Raw genomic sequence first — 21,319 nt, forward strand, 5'->3', positions numbered from 1 at the left:
TTAGGGATATAACCTCTTCAAGTATGTTGCGTTTGTCATTGCGAACTTTCATCTTTTCTGTTAATATTTTAGCTCTTGTAAAAGATAACAACACATCTACACGTTTCGCATACCCATCACCGAGTGACAGCCAAGGTCATCCAAGGCAAAACTTGCCAGTTTCTTTCACCAAAGACAATGCACAAGCGTTCATGCATCTAGTGGTCTTTTCCATGCGCAGATGGCGCTAGAATACTTCGACATCATTTTCGCGGTACAATACCGCCGGAAAACATGACTGCAAGCACCGACAAGGACGAAGAACGGCGAGCAGGCGTTTTCTCGTTTCCTTTGGAAGGTGCCCTTCATGAAAAGCTGTGCACGTGCAAACTAAATATTTTGCTGGAAGTCAGTGCTGCATTTGTCTGCTGTACGCCATTCTTTGTCGTCATTTGTATCTGTGCCGTTCCCTTCAGGATGTTGTACAAACAAGCCCAAATGAAAACTGCTCAACTGTGAGCAATGTGGGAGGGGGGGGGGGGACCTAAATTTATCTTGTAGTTACAATCCCTCTTTTTCTTACATTTTCAAAGAAAAGAAATAGTTTAAATGCCTTTCTTGCATTCATGTAACACGCTAATTCTACAGAACACTGTAAAAAGTTAGTAAATTTGGGAACGCTCCTGCCTAAATGACATAGAAGGTAGAGGGCTTTGAACATGTATCACGACACGAAGGGATAGGCCACAGCATTTGGTGACAGTTAATAAATGTATGCAGGTCCACTGCAGTTAGCGAAAACTTTCAGCCACGCAACCATCGCCTTGGAATTCCTCGAACAAGCGCTAATAAAAGTGGCGCCACAAGTAGCAACTCGCTGCAACGTTGAACTGGGATGCTTGCCAAGTGTGAAGTGGGTCACCGATACGGGCTCTCTGCAGGAAGGGCAGAATCCCTTGTCCTCCGTGGTGGAATGCATAGACACGCTGAGGGCGCCTCGATCATCGTTAGTAGGGTGTTCTCTGGGTTATGTTCACCAGGTCGTGTGTGCTGCAAAGTGAAAAACAATGCAGCACGGGGTTACTTCACACGCGGGTCGGTTTGTCGAAACTCGCTCGATTCCAAGCACTCGCGGAGAACCAACGCAGCTGTTCGTTCCTTCTAGACGATGCTGTAGAACTTTCTACGAAAGTTTCAATACTAATACCACGTTCACCAATTCTAATCTGCCACTCACACTACCCATGACTATAGCTCTTATGTCGCTTTCTTCAATAAACACAATAAAAAATTCATTTAAAAGAGTAGCTAGCAAAAGTACACAGTTTTTTTTTTTTGCAAGGCACCATCACCCTAGTGACAGATTTATGTAAATATGAAGATTTACGCTTCTTTTCTATCAAGCCAAGAATGTGCAACAAGGAGAAAGTGTAACTTAACCCTTTCAGATGTCACTCACGAAGAACTGTTTGTAAACTTGTCAAACTGATATAACATTAATTTAAGGCGATTGATACTATATTGCAAGAAAAATACATTAATTAATTTGTTTGACAGTAATTGATCACAATTGAATTATAACTATGTATAGATTTATACTGAAGTCATTCATGCTCTATTTTTACATAATAGAATAAAATTTCAGGTTAGAAACAGAGGGAATTCATTTTCAGTTATGCTTATTTCAAGTGAAAAAAAGAAGTTAGTATGCATTTGACGTGGCTTGCTCAGAGTACTACGTCAAACAACTCCTCCAACACGGTAGTCTCGCCAGTAAAGTGATCGTATGCAACAGTGGATTGCAAAACAACAGTGTGTCGCAAAATAAGTTAAATGAGGAAGTATTCGTTATGCAGAATATTTAATTGATCTAACAAAGCTCACTGTACCTTGCTCTTTCTAAGCCCCTAGTCAATATACATAGCGAAAATAAGTATTGCACACAATGTTGTACATAGTGCCTCAAAGGGTTACATAAATTAAGCCTGGTGCCAAAATCTTATGCAAACCTATAGGAGCAGTACCGATCCCGAATGAACTGGTAAGCCTGGTCTGCAGCTGCATTTCAAAGCATGTAATTGAAAGATGCTCTACTGGTTATGCTACTTTCAAGTAGCACACATGCGTGCATACACAGCTCACATAAAATAATAACAACGTAGAAGCAAGTCAACAGAAAACATAAAATACAAGCTGACGAGTCTCTTCGAAAAAGAGGTATAGTACATCGGCATGCAGTGAGTGGAATGCAAGTTCAAAAAGCAGCGTGAGATGCCCAACATGCTTCTGGTGTCAGACAAATGCAGCAAGCATACCTACACTGCTCTTTGGAATGTTAACTTGAGGGCATGAAATTAGACAATGATAATTTCAAGTAGTTTAAATAGCGATGGACAACAGGGCCTTTCAGGCCTGGAAAGAAAATTTTAAGGACTTGTAGCCCGTTGACCAAACTCTGATACTGGTTCAAACCAGCAAATAAGGTGCTCAATGATGAAATAACTGAGAAATGAGTGGCAACTTCTAACCCTGCAATGCACTCTAATCCTAAAGCAAATGTTGCTTTATGTTGAGATCTCGCTGAGCTTACATGACAGATATTCTGGTGAGAGCTTTGCATCTCTTGGCTCGGCAAGACGTATATGGACTGACTAAATCCGAACAATGTCAAGAGAGTTTGTCAAACCCACTCCAGCACACACTGTATACAAAAAGCACTGCGGGCAAATGAAATGTGAACTGAAAATTTGAGCGCTAGACACCTGTTACCGTTAATAACTGAATGAAAAATAACTGATTTGCTTTTCTGATTGTATTAGTGCACAAATAATTTAGTAAAGATGAGGCAGGGTTAAAAGTAACCATAATATAATGGCAAATTTAACGGCGAAGAATTGAGGCTAAGTACAATGCACACTCCTTCATTTCTGGTGTCTACAGCTAATGTTGGATTGGTGTTGTTTTGGCTCAAACACTTACATCAGTGCCGAGGTTAATGTGACTAAAGCATGCATATCTAATACTTTTTCCAGCTTATTGCACAAAAAACTCGAAACACAATGAGAGCAATGACAGCAGGACCGGAGGTAAAGCCTGATTTGTTTCCAATGGGAAAATGAAAGCACTGTGGCTTGGCCGATGCGGACTTTGCTTTGACATCAACAGGGCTGGGAAAAGCACCACTGAAGTGTAAGTCAAGTTTCTGCATTGCTTTCAATAAACTCTACTTTAAAATTCAGAATCTGTAGGTGTGTTACAGTTGCAGCGCTTCGGTCTTGCTGGAACATCATGCTGCTTCAAGTGACATGGAATAAGATGGCTGAACCAACAGACACGCTGGTGTGGATTCCACACAGTGAAGTACAGAAAGTACAGGGCCGCATGAAGGAACATTGATGTTCACAGTGCAGTATACTGTATTTACATGGTAGTAGGTCGACCCATCTTAGCTAAATTCGAAATCTGAAGTTAGGGGGTCGACTTACTCTAGAGGGTAAACTGACTCTAGAGATTTTTTTTTTTTTTTGAGCAATTTCAGGGGGTTTACCTACATTCGAGTGGACTTACATTCGTCCAAACATTGTAATTTCAATAATATCGTACTTTGTTGGTAATGACAGGATAGTAAGGATGTCTATCGTGAGCGCGATGCAGTTTTCAGGGATTGCGGCAAGGAATGCACTAGAATTTGACGCCAAATGTCTTTCCCGTGAAACAGTACAGTAGGGTGAAGCTCGTACAGCACACATTGAATGAAATGTGACATTAAAACTATCTTGACATTCATGTGTGATGTGGTTATCTTCAGCAATAGCTAAAGATAACTACATTGTGTACCAGTCTAGCCACTCAAGATGATGTTAGACCTGGTGTACCTATGTTGTTAGACCTGGTGTAGTATGGTGAAAACAAGGATGTTTCCATTGCTTAGTTCTAAAGTGATGCGTTGCGCTCTGTGAGTGACAATACTAACTTGGGTTTTACGGGTCCTAACCACAATATGATTATAAGGCATGGTGTAGTAGAGGACTCTGGAAATACCACATTTACTCACGTAATCCTCACACTCGCATAATTCTCGCACCCCCCACATCGCCCAACAAAAATTTGATTTTTTTTCCCTCGAGTAATTATCGCACCCTCGAAAATTGCCGCAACAATGATGTCTGCTGGTTCCAGCCGTTTATGATGATAGTGCGCACCATCTGGCGCCATCTCTTAATCATCAAGCATACTATTATTGCACAGAAATTCCATCCAATCCAAGCCAAAGCGGCAAGTGTGCGTTACGTGTTTTGTATGTTGTGTCGGTAATCTTGTCACGTTATGGGGCGATAATGAAGCTACACGACTGCTTTCAAGTTGAAAGTCATTGATCATGTACTAAACAGCGGCAACAGGGCCGCCAGTAGGCCCTTCGGAGTCTACGAGTTTTGTGTTCGCTACTGGTGATGGCAGCCGAAAGCCACCAAGACGCGTTGGGCCTGCCGTGTGCATAAGACTGAGATTGATGGTAAACGTTATTTCTTCAGAATGAAACTGCGGACGATTCTGTTAAATAGCCATCATCCCAATACTGACATCCTACGCTTACCTTTTGAGGGCTCCTGTTGAGTGACAAATGCTACCGCTACGCTCGCAACGCCCACAAACTTTGTGTATGGTATTCTAATTCCCGACTCTTTGCTTGCACTTTTTGTCTCTCAAATAAAACTTGCCTTGTGTTGAACCTGTGCTTTTATTGTTGAGGTAAGTTTTGATTAGTACTTCTCAAAGCTTGCTGTTTGTTGTTGGTGTGAGAATCCCGATTTGCGGCCATTTAGTTTTATTTCTCGCTCTGTAAGTTTTCGTGGAAAGTTTTCTCCACGTAATTCTTGCACCCCCCAACTTCGCATCGGTTTTCTGCCGAAAAATGTGCGAGGAATATATGAGTAAATACGGTATTGACCGGCTGGTGTCCTTTTAACGTGCACTGCTACATAGCACAGTGCATGAGCCTGTGCATTCTGCCAGCACTAAAATACGACAGTTGCGGCCAGGATTGATTCTGAGACCAGCTGAACACCACAACCATAGTACCACCGCAGTTAACACGCTGTGGGCACTGTAAATACATCATCCTTATTGTGTTCATCTGAAAAGCTATACCTGATCTGACTGAACAAGCATGCCATATCCACTAACAAAGGATGAAGAAGTGGTGGTTGATTGACAGGCTGAATACACTCAAACCTTGATACAATAAACACAAATAAAACAAATTATTGGTTATAACAAAGTAAAAGAAAACTCTTGTCATAAATAAAGCGTTAATAATAAAATTATAATATATTTTCGGATATAATGAAGGTATTTCTGTGGCAAATGTGACCGTTATAATGAAGTTTGAGTGTTCACTCAACCCTCGATATAACGATATATCACTTATAACGAAGTAAATGAAAAATAATCTTGCAATAGATATAGTGTTAGGAATCAACTCCTATAAAAAAATTTTTTGATGAAGCAAACTTATTTTCATGTGAGATGCAACTTTGTTATAGTGAGGTTTGAGCGTATGCCATAGGGCTAGCAGGTGAACAGGGTACAACACCGCTTACCAGGAGACGGGGTGCAGACAGGCTGTGGTCATGCAGGCGGCTCAGAAAGAAGCAAGACGCGGGAAGAGGGTTGCGGCAAGCTCACTTCGGGAATGCCAGCATGCAAAAGGTAGCGTGGCTGAGAGGAGGCAGTATCGACCGAACAGTCACAGTGCAAAGGGAGAGCGGTGGCAAGGTGTGCGTGGCGAGACAGCAGAGAGGGCCGGCAAGCTGCACGAACGCACTTCTTGCCGAACTTGTTGTGTATGACGAGGAAGACGAAGGCCAGTGCGAGGCAGAGGCTGCCCACGGCAATGTAGGCGATGCCGAGGAACGGGTTGCGGCCCCCCAGCCACGAGGTGTTAGACAGGATGATGCGCTTGCTGCCCTTGAATGGCAACACCGGGTAGCCTGGTTGTTGGGAACGTGGCTCAGGAAGGAAACGCGGCGTGAAAGTTCACTTTGGTGAAATGGGTTCTTTGATCTAGTACAGTAATACCTTGTCAACACGTTCCTGCTTGTAACACTGTCCCACCAGTTACACCTTTGAACGTTATTGAAGTTCGATTCCCATAAAACCACCTCAATTAGTTTCCTGCTCATTTACATTCGAAAGCTGTCATTTAGTGCCATGTTTTGCTGCTGCATATGGTTACAGCACCTGACAGATGGCACCATTTTTACAAGGAGCAGCAAAATTACCCGTCGTGTGTTACCAGCAATTGGGTGGCTAACAGTTGGTCATGAACTTGAATGCACATGCGTAAAGGCTTCCAAGTGGAAGACAGATCCTCTAGAAAGCCTATATCTGTTACAAGGTGGGCAGGGAGCAATTCACCCCTGCCAACTCTATAAGTGATGTACCTGTGCACATTTCCCACCAGTTGCTTCTTGTTGTTACAAAAACCTTGAACATACTGTAAATAAACACTATTTCCATAAAACTATCTACAAAATGGCTCCGTTTCAAGCCCTTCTGGGTAAAGAAGGATACGGTAGACAATTTCCAGGTCATAGTCCCCCTTGGGCAGTGAGCTGACGAAGAACTCTTGTGAGTGGTCTACTCGGCCATAGAGCTTGCGGAAAGTGGGCAGAGCAGCGGTGCGCATCCAGACGATCAGAGACTCGTTCTCGAAACCCCCGACTTCCTCCACGGGAAGCGGCCAGTTTGGTGGCTTGGCAGTGCCGTTGAAGTTCATGCCTGCAGGAGACGGAGGTGTACGGTGAGATAGTTGAGTTTGGGCTTATAATAATGACGACTATTGGGACATTGCATCCCAACAACACAATATAGTTATAAAAGATGCCATAGTGGAAGGCTTTGGAACTTTTAACCTCCTGGTGTTCTTTAACGTGGGCCTAAATCTTAAGCACATGAGCCTGCTGAGTTTGCTTCCATTGGAATGCGGCTGTTTTGGCTGGGATTCGATCCACCGACCTTTAGGCCAATATCACTAGATCATGACGGCGCTTTTTTAGTTGGACCTCATTAGTCTTGAAGAGTGGATGTGCACAGACACCAATGCCCAGGCACCACTCCAACGGTTCACTGCTGACACATGTTGCTTATACGGATAAGTGACCACAGCGAACTATTGCCTCGACAGAGCGTCTTGCATTTGCTGGTGTTTACCACACCTGTGCTTGTCGTGGAAAAATCACCGCGAAAGTAGCATTGCACCGCAGACGGAACAGTGGCTACAGAAGGTTCAGTAAAAACTGTAACCGGCACAGTGCATTGCAATGCCTAATCTGACCGACGTTGTACTTCTTTTTCTGTTATGACAGAGCATAGCGAACACCCAGTCTATACTTGAATACAATCTAAGAAAAAAAAAAAAAAAAAAACGTAACCTTCACGCACAAAACTGCGAGGAGCCTGCCCTTCATCCGCGAAACACAGTCGTGCTAGCTGCTTTTAGTTCAAATCGTAACTACTTTTTCTCGGCTAATGTGAACACTATGCAAGCTAAGACTTAAAGGGGCCCTGAAACACTTTTTGAGCATGCTCAGAACACGTGTGCCAAATGTGACAGTACAACACACTGCCCGGCATTTACAACAAATTCTCAAAGTCAGCTAGAAAATCGCTTTTTATTCTCTCGACAAATGACGCCACAGGCTAAAAAATCACTGCGTCACAAGCAAAGTATCAGCCATTGACTTGTTTGAGCGTGGCGTGTTCGATTCTTACTGGGGCTGCCAGTTGTCCACATAAGCCATGCATTCAAACAAAAAAAAAGAAAGAGAGAGAGAGACAATAAGTGGTCAAGGTCGCAACGCGCTTGCTTATTTTTTCTTCCTGCTTAGCTTTCAGCGTTTTCGTAGGCACGAGAAAAGAGAGAATCCAATTCCAGCGTGCGACAAATCTGAGTAACTCCACTTGTACTGGACGGATTCTGAAAATTTTCGCGGCGGTGAATTTGAGAGGCACTAAGCTCTTTAGGTGAATACATTTCATAGCTAAATAAAAAAGTGTTGCAGGGCTCCTTTAAAATAATTGTTACGTCTTTCGTTGTCTTATCTGCCGAAAAATTGTCAAAGGCGCTACTGCTTCTCCTGGAACTGGAAGTTGCGGGCGTGCTTCTTTGACGACACATGCATAGCCCAGTCGGTTCTACTGCCGTGCGAGATAGTGATGTCCTAATTACAAAGAACACAAAATGCACGACGTTCACCTTTCTGCGACGCCACAATGGAGCTATACTTTGCAGTATACTGCGTTGGAAGGATCGAAGATATTGCTTGCCTTCCTCGTTTACTAAGCGCCATGTGCAACAACTACGTGAAAGACGCATAACACCAAGCACAGCACCAAAGCTAACAAAGAACATAAGATTCCTGGTAAGCGCATGGAAACTGCAGGGAGAATCAGACCTTAGAGCCATGCTAATGCTGCCCCAGGCAATCTCTTTGTGCATAGATGAAAGCGACAACGACACTACATTCACGCAAGTTGTAATAACTTTACTAGGAGCTTCAATTTCACTTTTGTGCTTCACTGGCTACGCTTTTTAGACTCTTCACTGATGATAATGTTAATCGAGATCACGCAGTAACATTAGATTGAACTTTCACACACCTCCGGCACTATGAGGCCAGCCTAGGAGAAAATTTTCACCAAACACAGGCGGGTTTCTCGGAGATTTCTGTTCGGCGATACAATGACACAAGATCATTAAAATTCAGGAGTCTCCCGGACGAGGAGACCTGGCAGGTACGTCTTATGTGAGGTTGCTGCTGCACTGAATGACCTTGAACACCTACCTGGTGGATTCCTGAACTTGACCCTTCGGTCAGTCGGCCAGGCGATCTTGTCGAACAGCATTTTCACTACGGTGGGATCTTCGATACCATTTTGTTCTTGCTTGTGACGGTACTTGAGAGTGAGTGTGTCTAAGGCAGTGCAAAAAAATGAAAATTCAAGCTGCTAAAAGTCGCTACTACGTCGTGCACATTCAGTAGGTGACTAAAAGAAACTAACTAAATCGCCTAAAATTCACTGTCCAAGCACTCCATACACAGTCTGTTTATCATCAGGTATGATCTACCTTGCTTTCTTCTGTAGTAAATTTTGATTTCTTTATCGTTACATTCAGGAGATGCATGCTTTAGCTTAACAGATATTAAGAACACCTAAAGAATTTTATGGGTAACGATTCATGCGGCAGCAGATACCATTCCTAACTTTTACATGCTGACAAAACTTGAAACCACTGCATGCGCAGAGACCCTTTGAAGTAGCGCATGCTGGCACTGATTCTGCATTACAATGCGCACTCACAGGTTGCCACATTTTTACACCGTCTAGCTGTTCGGAACCTTGCTGTATAAATGCCAAGGTCTAATTCCTATATTCAGAAATTCGCCACAGCGCGAGGTCACAACTTGACTTAATTAAACTCCAATAATAGAACGCCCAACACAATCATGCTGAAGATGCTCACAGCATTACATTGGTCATGCTCCTGTTCACAAGATGCACTAAAACAATGTTGGATGCTTGCAAGTTGAGTGTATGGCTTGAAGTTATGTAGCTTTTCTGAATACAGTGATAAGGAGCTTTTTTTCACACTTTACATTGGTAAGCTGCTTTTGGTAAGCTGCATTGGTAAGACAACTGCTAACTGCTTCAAGTGTTTGTACAGTCAAGAACCAATTACATGCAGTTTAGGCAAAGAAAGTGACTGTGACAACCTTGCATAAATGCAGACGACCATGCAAATGAGAGGTCCGGATTAAAGCAATTTTACTTTAGTACCTCTTCCAATACACAGCTTGTGCCCTTTCGAATAGATTGTTAGTACCCTTCCAATACATTGTTTACGACGCTCAGTCAGCCTACTTCAATGTTTACTGAATATTATAGTGAAATGTCCACTGAATTCATTTTACGCCTGACTGCTAAAATGCAACAAATTTTCATGGAAGTTAACGCTATGAGGAACAGCTACAGGGGAACGAATGCAATGGGCACAGGTGCAGAAGAGGACAGGCTGGCATGTTGTTTCACGTTTGAGCCGTAAACCAGAAGCCTGAAAGCACGAGACAGAAGAATTTGCTGATACACATCTTGCATATTTAATTTAATATCTAGGCTTTTACGCCCCGAAAAAAAAAAAAAAACAGTATGATTATGAGAGACGTCGTAGTGATGGGCTCTGGAAATTTTGACCACATGAAGTTCTTTCACGTGCACTGGCATCACACAGCACACGGGCCTCTACATTTCACCTCCATTAAAATGTGACCGCTGTGGCCAAGATTGGAGCCGGGACCCTCAGGTCAGTAGCTGAAGCGTTCTAGCCGTCGATCAAACAAAGCGAACCGCACATCTTACATGTTGCGAGCTTGGTTGATCTGCTACGTTTTTGCGACTAAGCAGGGAACTGTGAGAGCGGTTCGAATGCTTACAGTGTGGTCATCAACTTCTTCGGAGTGCCGCTGCTAAGAAAATTAGGCAAAAAACACACGTTTCAGATCACACTTTCTGTGCATTCACAGTGCTACTGCAAGCACGGTTATGAAAGAAGTAAGCTAACCATTGAAGATGCTGTTTGCGATGGCACCGCAGGGTGCAATGGGCTTTCCCGTCTTGGGATCCTGCGCAAAGGGTTCACAGTCGAGGTTTGTCTGAAGTGGCTTGCCCAGGAGCTGCGTGTCATCCCGGGACTTGACGTATCGTCGATGGTTCTGGTAGAAGTTGGTCAGGCCGTAGTACACGTACACTTCCGACTGCAACGCAGAAGCACATTTATGAGACCATTTTAAACCTTTGAGACAATTTGTACATCATTGTGTAGACCACTGGTTTCTGCTAGCTATGTAGATTGGTGGATCAAAATCCGGACAAACCGAACCTCCTGTATAATAAATGTGTCTTCAGTTATCTTCCTTTTTGCAGTGTGCTTTTGCATAAGGTCACTACGCTAAAGGCAATGCAATGTTCGACGAGTCAGTAAGCCACTTTCCACGAGCAACAACAAATGTACGATTCTTTGCACAAAATGAATGTAACTGAAAACAAGTTCACAGTATCTTTAACACCTTAAATTTTGTTTTATTTACGTATGCAGAAATGGAGCTTTAATGACTTCAGAATAAATTTAACCAGAATAAAATGCATGATGCGATTACCTTTGTGCAAGATAATACCGAGTGCTTTGAAAGAATGTTAGAATTCGATACATACACAACCAGTTCTTCATAAGTGGCGCCTGAAAGGGTAAACCCCATTCTAGTTGTCTTCAATCTCCAAAACTACCTTTCAAGAAAATTCACGCAAGACCTCCAATGCTAACCCAGCGTCCAAATAACCCTAGCCCAATGCTGGCGTGCACTGCACTTCACTCTGCTCTGAGCATGGCAGAGCCCCACAACTGATCACAGGGTTACGCTTACAGAAAATTACCACGGAATGTCAATGAAGAATAGTGGCCGCTTCTTAACGAGGCTCAGCACTGCGTTGGTGATTGGGTGCGTTGGTAAGGGCTCATGATAAGCAATAAACACAGCAATGAATGCACGAAGACAGGGTGGCGGTCTTCATTGTCCGTGTTTATTGTACCTTCGTCTCACCGTTTGATAAACATCAGCACTTCGTTCATGAACAGTGGGGCTACCCTGTTACATTCAATGTCTCTTCTTTGAGCAACAGTTTTGCACAAACAGGCGATGAGTATGGCTTGCATACAAGTTGAGCTGTTTCCGAACACGCCAAAAGTATCAGAAATCAGAGAAAACGAAACAGAATGTTCCAATGTTTTTTGTCTTTCAGAGCAGTGCACTTAAAGCTGTCTGAGCGAGGGCTCGCGACACTTCCTGAAGAGCCAACAGCGCGGAAAACTGGAATGCAGGTTTCAATGACTGGTCGTTGCGTCGTTGCTTAGTAACAAAGTGCAGAAGAATAAGCACACCACGCTCACCTTGAAATCTTCGGGCAGTGTGATGCGTTCAAGGCACACGCATGTCTTCTTGATGTCGTTCTCTATGACGGAGGCACACGTCACGTTTTTGCCCTTCTCTTTGCAGTCCGTGTAGTCAAACTGGAACTCTTGAACCTGCGTGACACGGCTCGCTTTTTTTTTTGACCAGCACAAACTGATCGTGAGGGAAAATATAGTCGGGCGAAATGAACACAGGTTGTTTTTGCGTATGCAGCCCCCTTCTTAACCTGGAGCCAGGCGTCGAGATTGAGTGACGACAATGTTAGTGTTTACAACAGCTGATCGATATCCTACATTGGATGTATAAACAACTGGTCAATATTATCCATCTTTCAGCCAACATTAGCCGGTGCTGAACTGCTGATCAGTAACCGCAGCGTGCGAGTAGATGCCAAGACGCCGCTTTATAAACGCTACGACACGGGCTCTCACTCATAAAAATGCAGGCTGTAGTGTTGACATCTCACAACGTGTGTTACCTCATTGGACGAAACTAGGAGGCCGATGCCTATGGGGACGAATGCGAGGCCTATGACGAAGAAGGTTGGCAGCACCGTCCCTGCTGTTAGAATGGGCTGCCATGCCGACAGCCGCTGCTGCTTGAAAGCGCTGCCTGCGTGAAAAACGTAAACAAACTTTGGTGTTACACAAGAAGCGTCATTTCAGGCACGTGAATCTGACAGGCCTTCGCGTCGGCGCCCCGTGCGATCGCCGTTCGCAGCCGTACTCCAGTTGAAACTTCAGTTTACGACTTCGGCAAACAGAGCAACGGTCATTGTAACAATCGAAACGTACGCTGTGGTCTTGGCGTGCACTTAACGACCTCAAAAACGACCGCGAACATCAGTTCCGTATTGCAAATCGAAAATGATACATACGCCCTACTTCACAACTTCCCCAGGTCCCATTCGCCTCTGCTTTCTGAATCACTCCCTTACACGATCACTTAACAACTATATCAGTAGCCTAAACCTCGGTAATCGCACACAACGTGCAGTTCACCGCTTAAGAAACACGTCGGAAAAGCTCACTCGATGGTTTCTTGCTCTTGCGCTCGGGGTTGGACATTTTTTCAACCGCACGACGACCACCGCACCGCCGGATGTTGACCGTGACGTCGTGCAGGCCACGTGACAGAAACGGGTCGTGACAACTGCCGGCGGGCGTCCCTTCGCCGGAGGAGAGCTGCTCGTCTGCCGTCGTGGTCCTGTGCGGCTTCTTCGGAGAGGCGGCTGACGTCTCCTTGAACGTCGTTGGACGGGTTCTGCGGAAGAGGGAAGAAAACAACGCTGGAGCGGTACGGTGGCCGGTTCGTACGACTTTCTACCGACGCGATTGTTCGCGTAGGTCGCTGCACCGCGAAAATTCGCCAGCGCGGCCACTTTTAGTTTATTTACTCTAGTTTATTCCTTTCGGCCTTTCCCCCTGTGAAACATGCATGCCGGCAGCTCTCTGGCTGTTCCCCCCCCGATTTTGACGTTTTGTGTCTTTCGTATTTTCAATTCGTGGAGTGTGTTTTTCTTTTTAAGTAGCTGTGCGTGTAATTGTAGGAGGTGTGGTTCTGGGAAATTGTAAGCAGCGCTGACGACAGCGCGATAGAAACTCGGACTTGTTGTTAAGCTAATCCACCCTTCCGCTGATCACGGTATGAAACGGTTACCGATCCCGATCGAATTTTTTGATCGGTACCGACTCGCGCAAGCCGTCGAAGGGTACCGATCACTGTTCAAAATTTTGATCCCGATCACCTTCAATCGCGATCACCCATGGTGTGACACAGCGGTATTGAGCATTTCTTTAATTATTATTCTTTTTTTTTTTCGTGTGTGTGTGTGGGGGTGAATAATGCACGCGATGTCAGCCGCATTTGCGACTGCTTGCCGCACATTTTATCGTTGTCGTACTTACGCATCCGAGGTGAACGACATTCGATGGCGGCTAGCTCTTTGGCCTTGTGTTTAGAGCAAATTATTAACGAGTTGTGATTAGAAGAAATGTCCCACGATTTAGAGTACGGTGTAATCTACTGTAGGAGAGCTCCGAGCTGTCCCACTTACATGTGTGTTTAGAAAAAAAAGTGTTGAACGATTTAGAGTACCTGGTACTCTATTATATGGGAGGGCAGCAAGCCGTCCCACTCCTATTGGGTGCCAGGAAGGATAGAGTGGTGTGTTTAGAAAAAGTAGTTGACGATTTTGAGTACTTTGTACAATTAGAATTGCCCGTCAGCAAGCGCGAAACTGGCTCGTTAGCCGGATGTTCACGGCGAAACAGCGCCGGAAAATGCAGCCCTCGAACTTCATGAGTTGTCGGTGCCATGGGTGTTTGACATCATCGATATGCACTGAATCTGCTTCTATACGCGACCCGACTTCGTTACAGCGGGCACGAATAATTACATCGACCGTCCTTTTAAAATAGAAAACACTTGTTCGCGCAGACAGGAGTGTTCTTCGCTTTTTGAGTATATTAGTCATTGAGCTGAGCTGTTTCGAAAAATTTGTGTATTCTCTGGAATCACAAATTATACGTGCAGATGGAACTCCAACATGTGCGCCTTTTTTTTCCTTAATTAAAAAAAAAGCTCTCTGAGTGGCATTTGATTGATATGTGGGATTTAACGTCCCAAACCACCATATGATTATGAGAGACGCCGTAGTGGAGGGCTCCGGAAATTTCGATCACCTGAGGTTCTTTAACGTGCACCCAAATCTGAGCACACGGGCCTACAACATTGTATGAGTGGCATTTGCGATCGTAGTTTTGTCCCATGCAGCGCCGCACGAATTGGGATTGGAATGGATGACAGAAGACGAAGTCAAAGAACGGTATAATTATTCCTGTTTATGCAACTGTAGAACGAAAAAGGTGTTTTATTTCAGGCACGAGTACCGAGATGCATGGGCGGGGAAGGGCAGGGATGCAAGAGGGAAACTTGCCCTTTCCCAAGATACACCAACGCTTGCAACGCGGATTAGCATCCCCCCCCCCCCTCCAACCTCAAAGCAAGGGCCATACTTACAAGCGCCGGCGCGAGTTGTCCGAAAGTTATAATGAAATATATACAGCAAAATATAATTTTTTTTTCGAAGTAGCGAGTGGCCGCTAGAATGAACGGACAAAAATAGAAGGAGCCACTCTGGACCCGTTATCGTGAGTTAGGCGGTGCAACACGTTTGTGCAAAGGCAATTTCGTAAATTGAGTACATGCTACTCCAACGGGCGGGGGTGGTGGTGGTAATAATAAACATTGCACTACAAAACAGAGGTGTAGAACCTCTTTGGAGGTCCCTATACAGACTAGGTGGAATCTCTATTCCGGGACCCTATTGGTTGAAGCCGCCGTCCTGGCTCTCTAGACCAAACTTGCTCTGGATCAAGGCCTGCTGGGCCTGAAGGTCTGGGCAGCCGAGCAGGGCTGCCTCCGTGGCCTCTCGCCTAGAGTTTGGGTGATGAGTAATGACTGCGTTATTTTTGCAGGCCCACGCCATTTGTTGCAGGCGTTAGTATAATATCGCAAGGCTGTGCGTTCGACACGACCGAGTCCCTGCCTGAAGCAGACGATGCAAGCACACGAGCAGCGCGGTTGAGAGAGGAGTCCCCATTCTGCGTCTTAGCGAGAGGGCGCCACTATGGCGTTTGAGATAAGGTCCCTAGATCTAGGGACCTTAGTCTAATACCCGTGCCACACGGGCATAGAAAATGACATTTGGTGGCGAAGGCCTTCAGTTCCCGAATGACATTTGTTTCGCCGGCGCTGCTACACGTCCAAAGCGAATGACATTTGACTTGATGATGTCGATCACAGCACCTTCCAAGTGAGCATTGAGTGAATAGCAATAAAAAAATTAAGAAGCATTTACAAGCTCATACACGTCAGATAATCATTAAATGTAGAAATAAGCGTATTACGCTGTCCTAAGTTTTAGTTTCTTGCTTTGTTTTACAACGTTGCAGCCGACCGTTGCAACCTAAACCAACACTAGTCAGATCCACAGCGTAAATAGAAAATGGCGCCTGTCGCATCGCACCTGTCGCATCTCTCAGAAGAAGATGTTCGCAGAGTTCGTTTTTTCACGGCAGCACTTGTGTGTTTTCGTGCAAAGCATCGTGCTCAAGAGCGAATAATTTTGGAGCAGAGACGAGTTATTATGCGCCAGCTTCAGGACATTGAACTTCAATTAATATCAAACCATTTCAACCTGAGTCACGGAGAAAGTGAACGCGATGGCGATGAAAATACCAGTGTTGCATGCTTGTTTGCCAAAGTTTCGCTAAACTTGACAAGCGTTTCATTATCAATACTTTTTCTTCGTATAACGTTCAAAGCACCTTTTTAAGACTTTAGTGCAAATAAAAGACGGGAAATTTCATTTTTAGCTCAATATGATTTGTTTTACATACTTTCAGGTAAATCGCACTTCGCGAGCTGTGTCGTCGAGAGTAGGCATTTCTCAGTCAACTGAGTTCTGGCGAAGGCATTTGGTGGCGAATGTCATTCGAATGGCATTCGGATGAATGCCATTTTGTTCGCCCGTGTGGCACCGCGCGAATGGCAATAAATCTGAACGCATTCGGGGGTAAATGCCATTTTTTCTGCCCGTGTGGCACGGGTATAAGCCTCCGACGACTAGGGGAAAGCGGATTTTTTTCGGAAAAGTTAACGAATTAGAGCATTTGGTACTCTGATATGGGAGAGCAAGAAGCCGTCCCGTGACTTGACCGATACAAGGCATGGAGAAGCTGTAGAGAAGCTGACAGTGTGTTTAGAAAAAAAAGATAGCGATTTAGAGTATCTGGTACTCTATTCTGGGAGAGTATAGAGCCGTCCCGAGGACCTTCGCTTATTTTAGAAAAAAAATGTTTTACGATATTGAGTACTTGGTATTCAACTATGGGAGAGCAGTACGCCGTCCCTTCGCTTTGTGTGTTTAGAAAAAAAAATGTTTAACGATTTCGAGTACTTCGTACTCAACGATGGGAGAGCACTGAGCCGTCCCGTGCGAACGCGGAGGAGTCGACTAAACGGTTTCAATTTTTAACGCCAAATGAAACACTCGAGGTACATCAATGCTATATCAAACGACCACATCAAGTGCTCTGGGGTCGTGTCAACTTTTTGTTCGAATTATTTTACTGAGCTATACAGTGGCGGAAACTGCTGCGAGCAAAATATACAGAAAGGCGTCGTCAGCTTCGATCTTTTAACCGCGCTAGATATATACTGCCGAATATGTATCGCAATTTACGATGATCGTGCGATAGGGAGCCTACATGTGCGCGCGTCTCCGTGTTTTAGAGCGGTGACAACTTCGATCGTGGTTGCTTACAACAGGCAAAAACGGCCGCCATCCTTGACGGGCCGCCATGTTGGTTCTGAGCGGTCCACACTGCCTTCCACACACGGAAGGCAGTGTGGGCTCCAACGAGAAGATTATATATATATATATATATATATATATATATATATATATATATATATATATATATATATATATATATATATATATATATATATATATATATATATATGGGAAAGAAGTGTATACCTAAGGGCTCGTTTTTTCCGTGTTTCCCTTATTTCATTAAACGAGGGTCTCGTACTGGCAGACTTGGTGTCATTAGGTTGTATACGAGGGACTATTAATCAGCTGCCCGCTCATAATAAGTTCACGTGCTACGTGACGCCAAACATGCGCATGAAAAAGTGTTTTCACACTCGTCGCTTGGCTTATAGATGGCGCTGCCTGTCACTCCTACTTCTAAATTCACATATAAACCCAAAAAAGTGGATGGAGGGAGGGCCGCTGTGGTAGCTCAGTGGTTAGAAAAGGAGGCTATGGGTTAGAGCATCGAACGCGTTATTCGGAGGTCGTAGGTTCGATTCCTGCTCACGGCTGGTTATTTTTTCATCCACTTTTTTTCTTATTTACATGCCATTGGTTCTAATAACTTCCCGTGTACATTCCTTGGCATTACTGTCTGTTAGATCTCATATATATATATATATATATATATATATATATATATATATATATATATATATATATATATATATATATATATATATATATCTGAAGTTAGCTGCGGTTTGTTAGAACAGGAGGAACATGCTCGTGACTCGAGTTGGCATAAAATACTGTTAAAATAGTTCGTTTCTCCCACCTGGTAGACCCACCGCATTGGCGGAATGAGTATATTTAGGGAGCCTATATTTGCGAAGGGGAGAACCTCGGTGTCACTGTGAACGGACTTCAATGTCTGCGCGGCATTCCTGAAGCAAATTCACCTTAGCACTGCAGACACCTCAAACGCCTTCTAGTGCAAGGCTCGAAACCGTGCTGTTTGTATGATGGTATATACCCATAACGACAGGGAATGCAGATCAAACAACCGGATAGTTCGCGATGTTCTCTGTGAAGCGCATAACTCCGCTAGCCTGTTTCTCGTACCGTAAATGTCGCTTTTGTCCGTGATATAATTTCCTGCAGCAAGTTCAGTTTCTGCGAACGAATCTGTACAATGGACTACTTAAAAACCTTACAAGCTGTAAGCATTGCCCGAAAATAGGGCACTCAAACATATTACACCAACCCTCCCCCCACAAGCCTGTATATTAGGCAAGGAGAAAAGCAAAGGGGAGCAACAAGGGACAACCCGAGTTTTTCCAGGTCAGATTTTATTGCAAACAGCATCCAAACGACATCTGGCCTTCAATTTCTTCAAACCGTCCTGCCTCACTTGCTCGAAGCTCGTGTCCTCGAAATGTGCCTTGAGCAAAGCAATAACGCGAAAAGTCATACAGGGCACGAAATACACAAACGTAGTTCATATACAGCAGTAAATAAAACTGATCACTACATAAAGTCATCCTTGTGGCCGTTTATACACAAAAGAAAAAAAATTGCGACGCTGCACCGCAATCGCCCACGCGGCATATTTGAGTCATAAGCAAACCGGAATTTTTCATGCGTAGAAACAGAAGTGTTTAGCAGACAGAAAGACACACCGACACACAAGCAGACATACGACGGATGGACGCGAAGGGTAAATTAGTCGCATTCTATATTTTTTTTTAACAAAAACTACTGGCATATTTGGGCGAGTGTAGCTGTTATTCTCGCAAATGTGTTCTTTATGCGAAAAACAGATACCCCATGGTAAGACGCGCAAAATTTTGCTGCTGCATTGTAGTCGTACACGAGTATACGGGAAACGCGTTCGTCAGCTTCTGCATCTGCACTGCTCACACACCTGTGACCAAAGGAACACGCGAGCGTCTGTCGGTGGTTTACGGGCACGGCGTTTTCACACGAAAAAGCAAATCATTTCGTGAAAAATGCGGCGATTAAGGGCCAAACCTCATAAGCGCGAAAATGCACGTGACAGCGACGAGCGACGCGACGAAGATTGTCTTCGCGCGATCAGTCGATAGCGCAGGCAAACATTCACGCGACGGCTTCAGCGAGCGCCGCTCCACTGTTGCTGGCATGAGGCCGTCTACTCGCACCAAGAAAACCGCGTAGTGAGTGGTATGCAATTTAAAAATAAGATATATTGTTGTGCAATGAAACGGAAAGTGTTTATGAATGCCTTGCAACACTTTTTTCATGTGCACATGCGTAAACATTGCGTTATTTCTCGTTGCGCATACGTGACTCGGGCAGGGTCACGTGCACCTATGTAGTCTTCGTCTTTTCCGGTTTTTCGCTATTGGCTGCTTGAGCCCAGCACTTCCGGGCGATGAGCGACGGTTTCCGAATCTGGAGAACCGAGCGATCGCGCGAAAACGAGCACGTGACACGTCGCGCGAACGCCCTGTTTCGTCGCTCATAGCGTCGCTCGTCGCGTGCATTTTCGCGCTTATGAGGTTTGCTCTTAACTCAATCAACTCGCGAGTCGCAATACATGGCTACTCACCTCACGAATACGGGAGGAAGCAGTCTGTTCCCAGCAGTCTCGCGTGACTTGCGCGATCCAGCGTTTCCGTCGGTTCGGACTAGTCGTGAACGGGAACAATCTCACAAACCCCTTCTCCAGATGGTTGTACATTGCGGCACGCAGCGCCCGGGCGTTCTAACTTCAAGGCTCTTGTAGTAAGTAGCACTTAACGCGAGGATGGTGTCACAGCAGATGCTAGATCCAGAGCGACGTGGTACAGACGCAGTTATACCGCAGATTGCACAGCCGCACTGGTGGAAAGCTGCGGCGCAGAAACGCTTGGCCGCAAGAACCAACATGGCGGTTGTTGCCATGGAAACCGGTACTGGCAACATTGTGTTTTAGCGGGCGGCGGCAAGTGGTGGGTCAACCACCCTAAAACACGGAGACGCGCGCACATGTATAGGTGCCCTAGGCTGTGTTCCAATACTCACCGTAGACGGCTAAAATAGACAGCTAAATGGACGGCGGCCATCTTAAGTCCCATTCCAATTCTCACGTAGCCGGCAAAGTAGACAGCTCAGAGAAGACCGCATCGTAGACAAATGCGATGCAGGCCACTTTGCTGTCTAAACAAGATGGCGGCTCAGCGAATCGCTCAGATACATCGAATCTCGCCAGAATGGCCATCTGCACACAAGCAGACGCTTTCCCAGACGCTCAATGTGAGTAAAGTTTATTTGTTTTTTATTTTAACACGAAATAAGCTAGAAATTACAACTGTTACGTTTGTTTCTTTTAGATTTTTCTTCTCGACGCTAGGTGGCGCATCGTCGCGTAAAAGCTGTCTAAACGTGTTCGAATTCTCGGACAGCATTGGCTCGGTGTGGTCTTCTAAGCGATCTTCGTAGACTGTCTACGTGCTGTCTAAGAATTGGAACACAGCCCTAATCGCCTGACGTCACGGAGCGCCCTTTCGCTTTAGTTGAGCGTCTGCAGAACTGCTGCGGGCGTACAGCGTTGATTGGCTCCTGCGATGACTTCATTCAAGAGTTTGATGCTGAAAACAAACGCAAAAAAAAATGGCGAAATTTGCACTAAGCCCCCTCAGGGCTCGAAACGGCGAAAACTGGACGATTCGGAAGGCTAATCAGGTTGCTTCTGGGTTGACTTTAGGCCTTGGCTAAATGTCGTAGGTCCTATGATGCTTCTAGGCTGTTGCTATAGCCTTTGGATAGGTTGTTTCTACGCCGATTCTCCGTCCTTGAATTAAACTCAGGGAGGTTTGAAAAAATAGCTGGAGTGGAAGCTCCTGCAATGCTTTGTCAGCAGTATTGAAGCCGCTTTTGCCCTTCAAAGATCTCAGAAGCGTACTATTTTCTGGTGGTACCAACTTGGACATTCAGTGGCTTTGATTTGTTAGTCTAAATGCTG

At 44.9% G+C, this 21,319-nt stretch overlaps 1 protein-coding gene across 2 annotated transcripts in view; it reads right to left on the bottom strand.

Annotated features, from left to right (window-relative positions):
- Positions 1-502: 502 nt before the first annotated feature.
- Cdc50 (cell cycle control protein 50A) overlaps positions 503-21,319 on the bottom strand; it is a 69,253-nt gene continuing 48,436 nt past the window's right edge. Inside the window, exons 2-9 of one of the 2 annotated variants that reach the window (XM_037432156.2) lie at positions 13,036-13,268; positions 12,484-12,617; positions 11,984-12,118; positions 10,601-10,793; positions 8,826-8,954; positions 6,553-6,759; positions 5,804-5,969; positions 503-1,029 (exon numbers count right to left, since the gene is read on the bottom strand). In XM_037432156.2, coding sequence (XP_037288053.2) covers positions 987-1,029; positions 5,804-5,969; positions 6,553-6,759; positions 8,826-8,954; positions 10,601-10,793; positions 11,984-12,118; positions 12,484-12,617; positions 13,036-13,268 — 1,240 coding nt within the window. In that variant the 3' untranslated portion in view covers positions 503-986. Of the gene's footprint in view, positions 1,030-5,579; positions 5,970-6,552; positions 6,760-8,825; positions 8,955-10,600; positions 10,794-11,983; positions 12,119-12,483; positions 12,618-13,035; positions 13,269-21,319 lie in introns of both variants that reach the window. The other variant, XM_075875651.1, reaches the window with a different exon arrangement.

Source organism: Rhipicephalus microplus, chromosome 10 (genome assembly GCF_043290135.1).
Source record: "Rhipicephalus microplus isolate Deutch F79 chromosome 10, USDA_Rmic, whole genome shotgun sequence".
NCBI classification, from domain to species: Eukaryota; Metazoa; Arthropoda; class Arachnida; order Ixodida; family Ixodidae; genus Rhipicephalus; species Rhipicephalus microplus.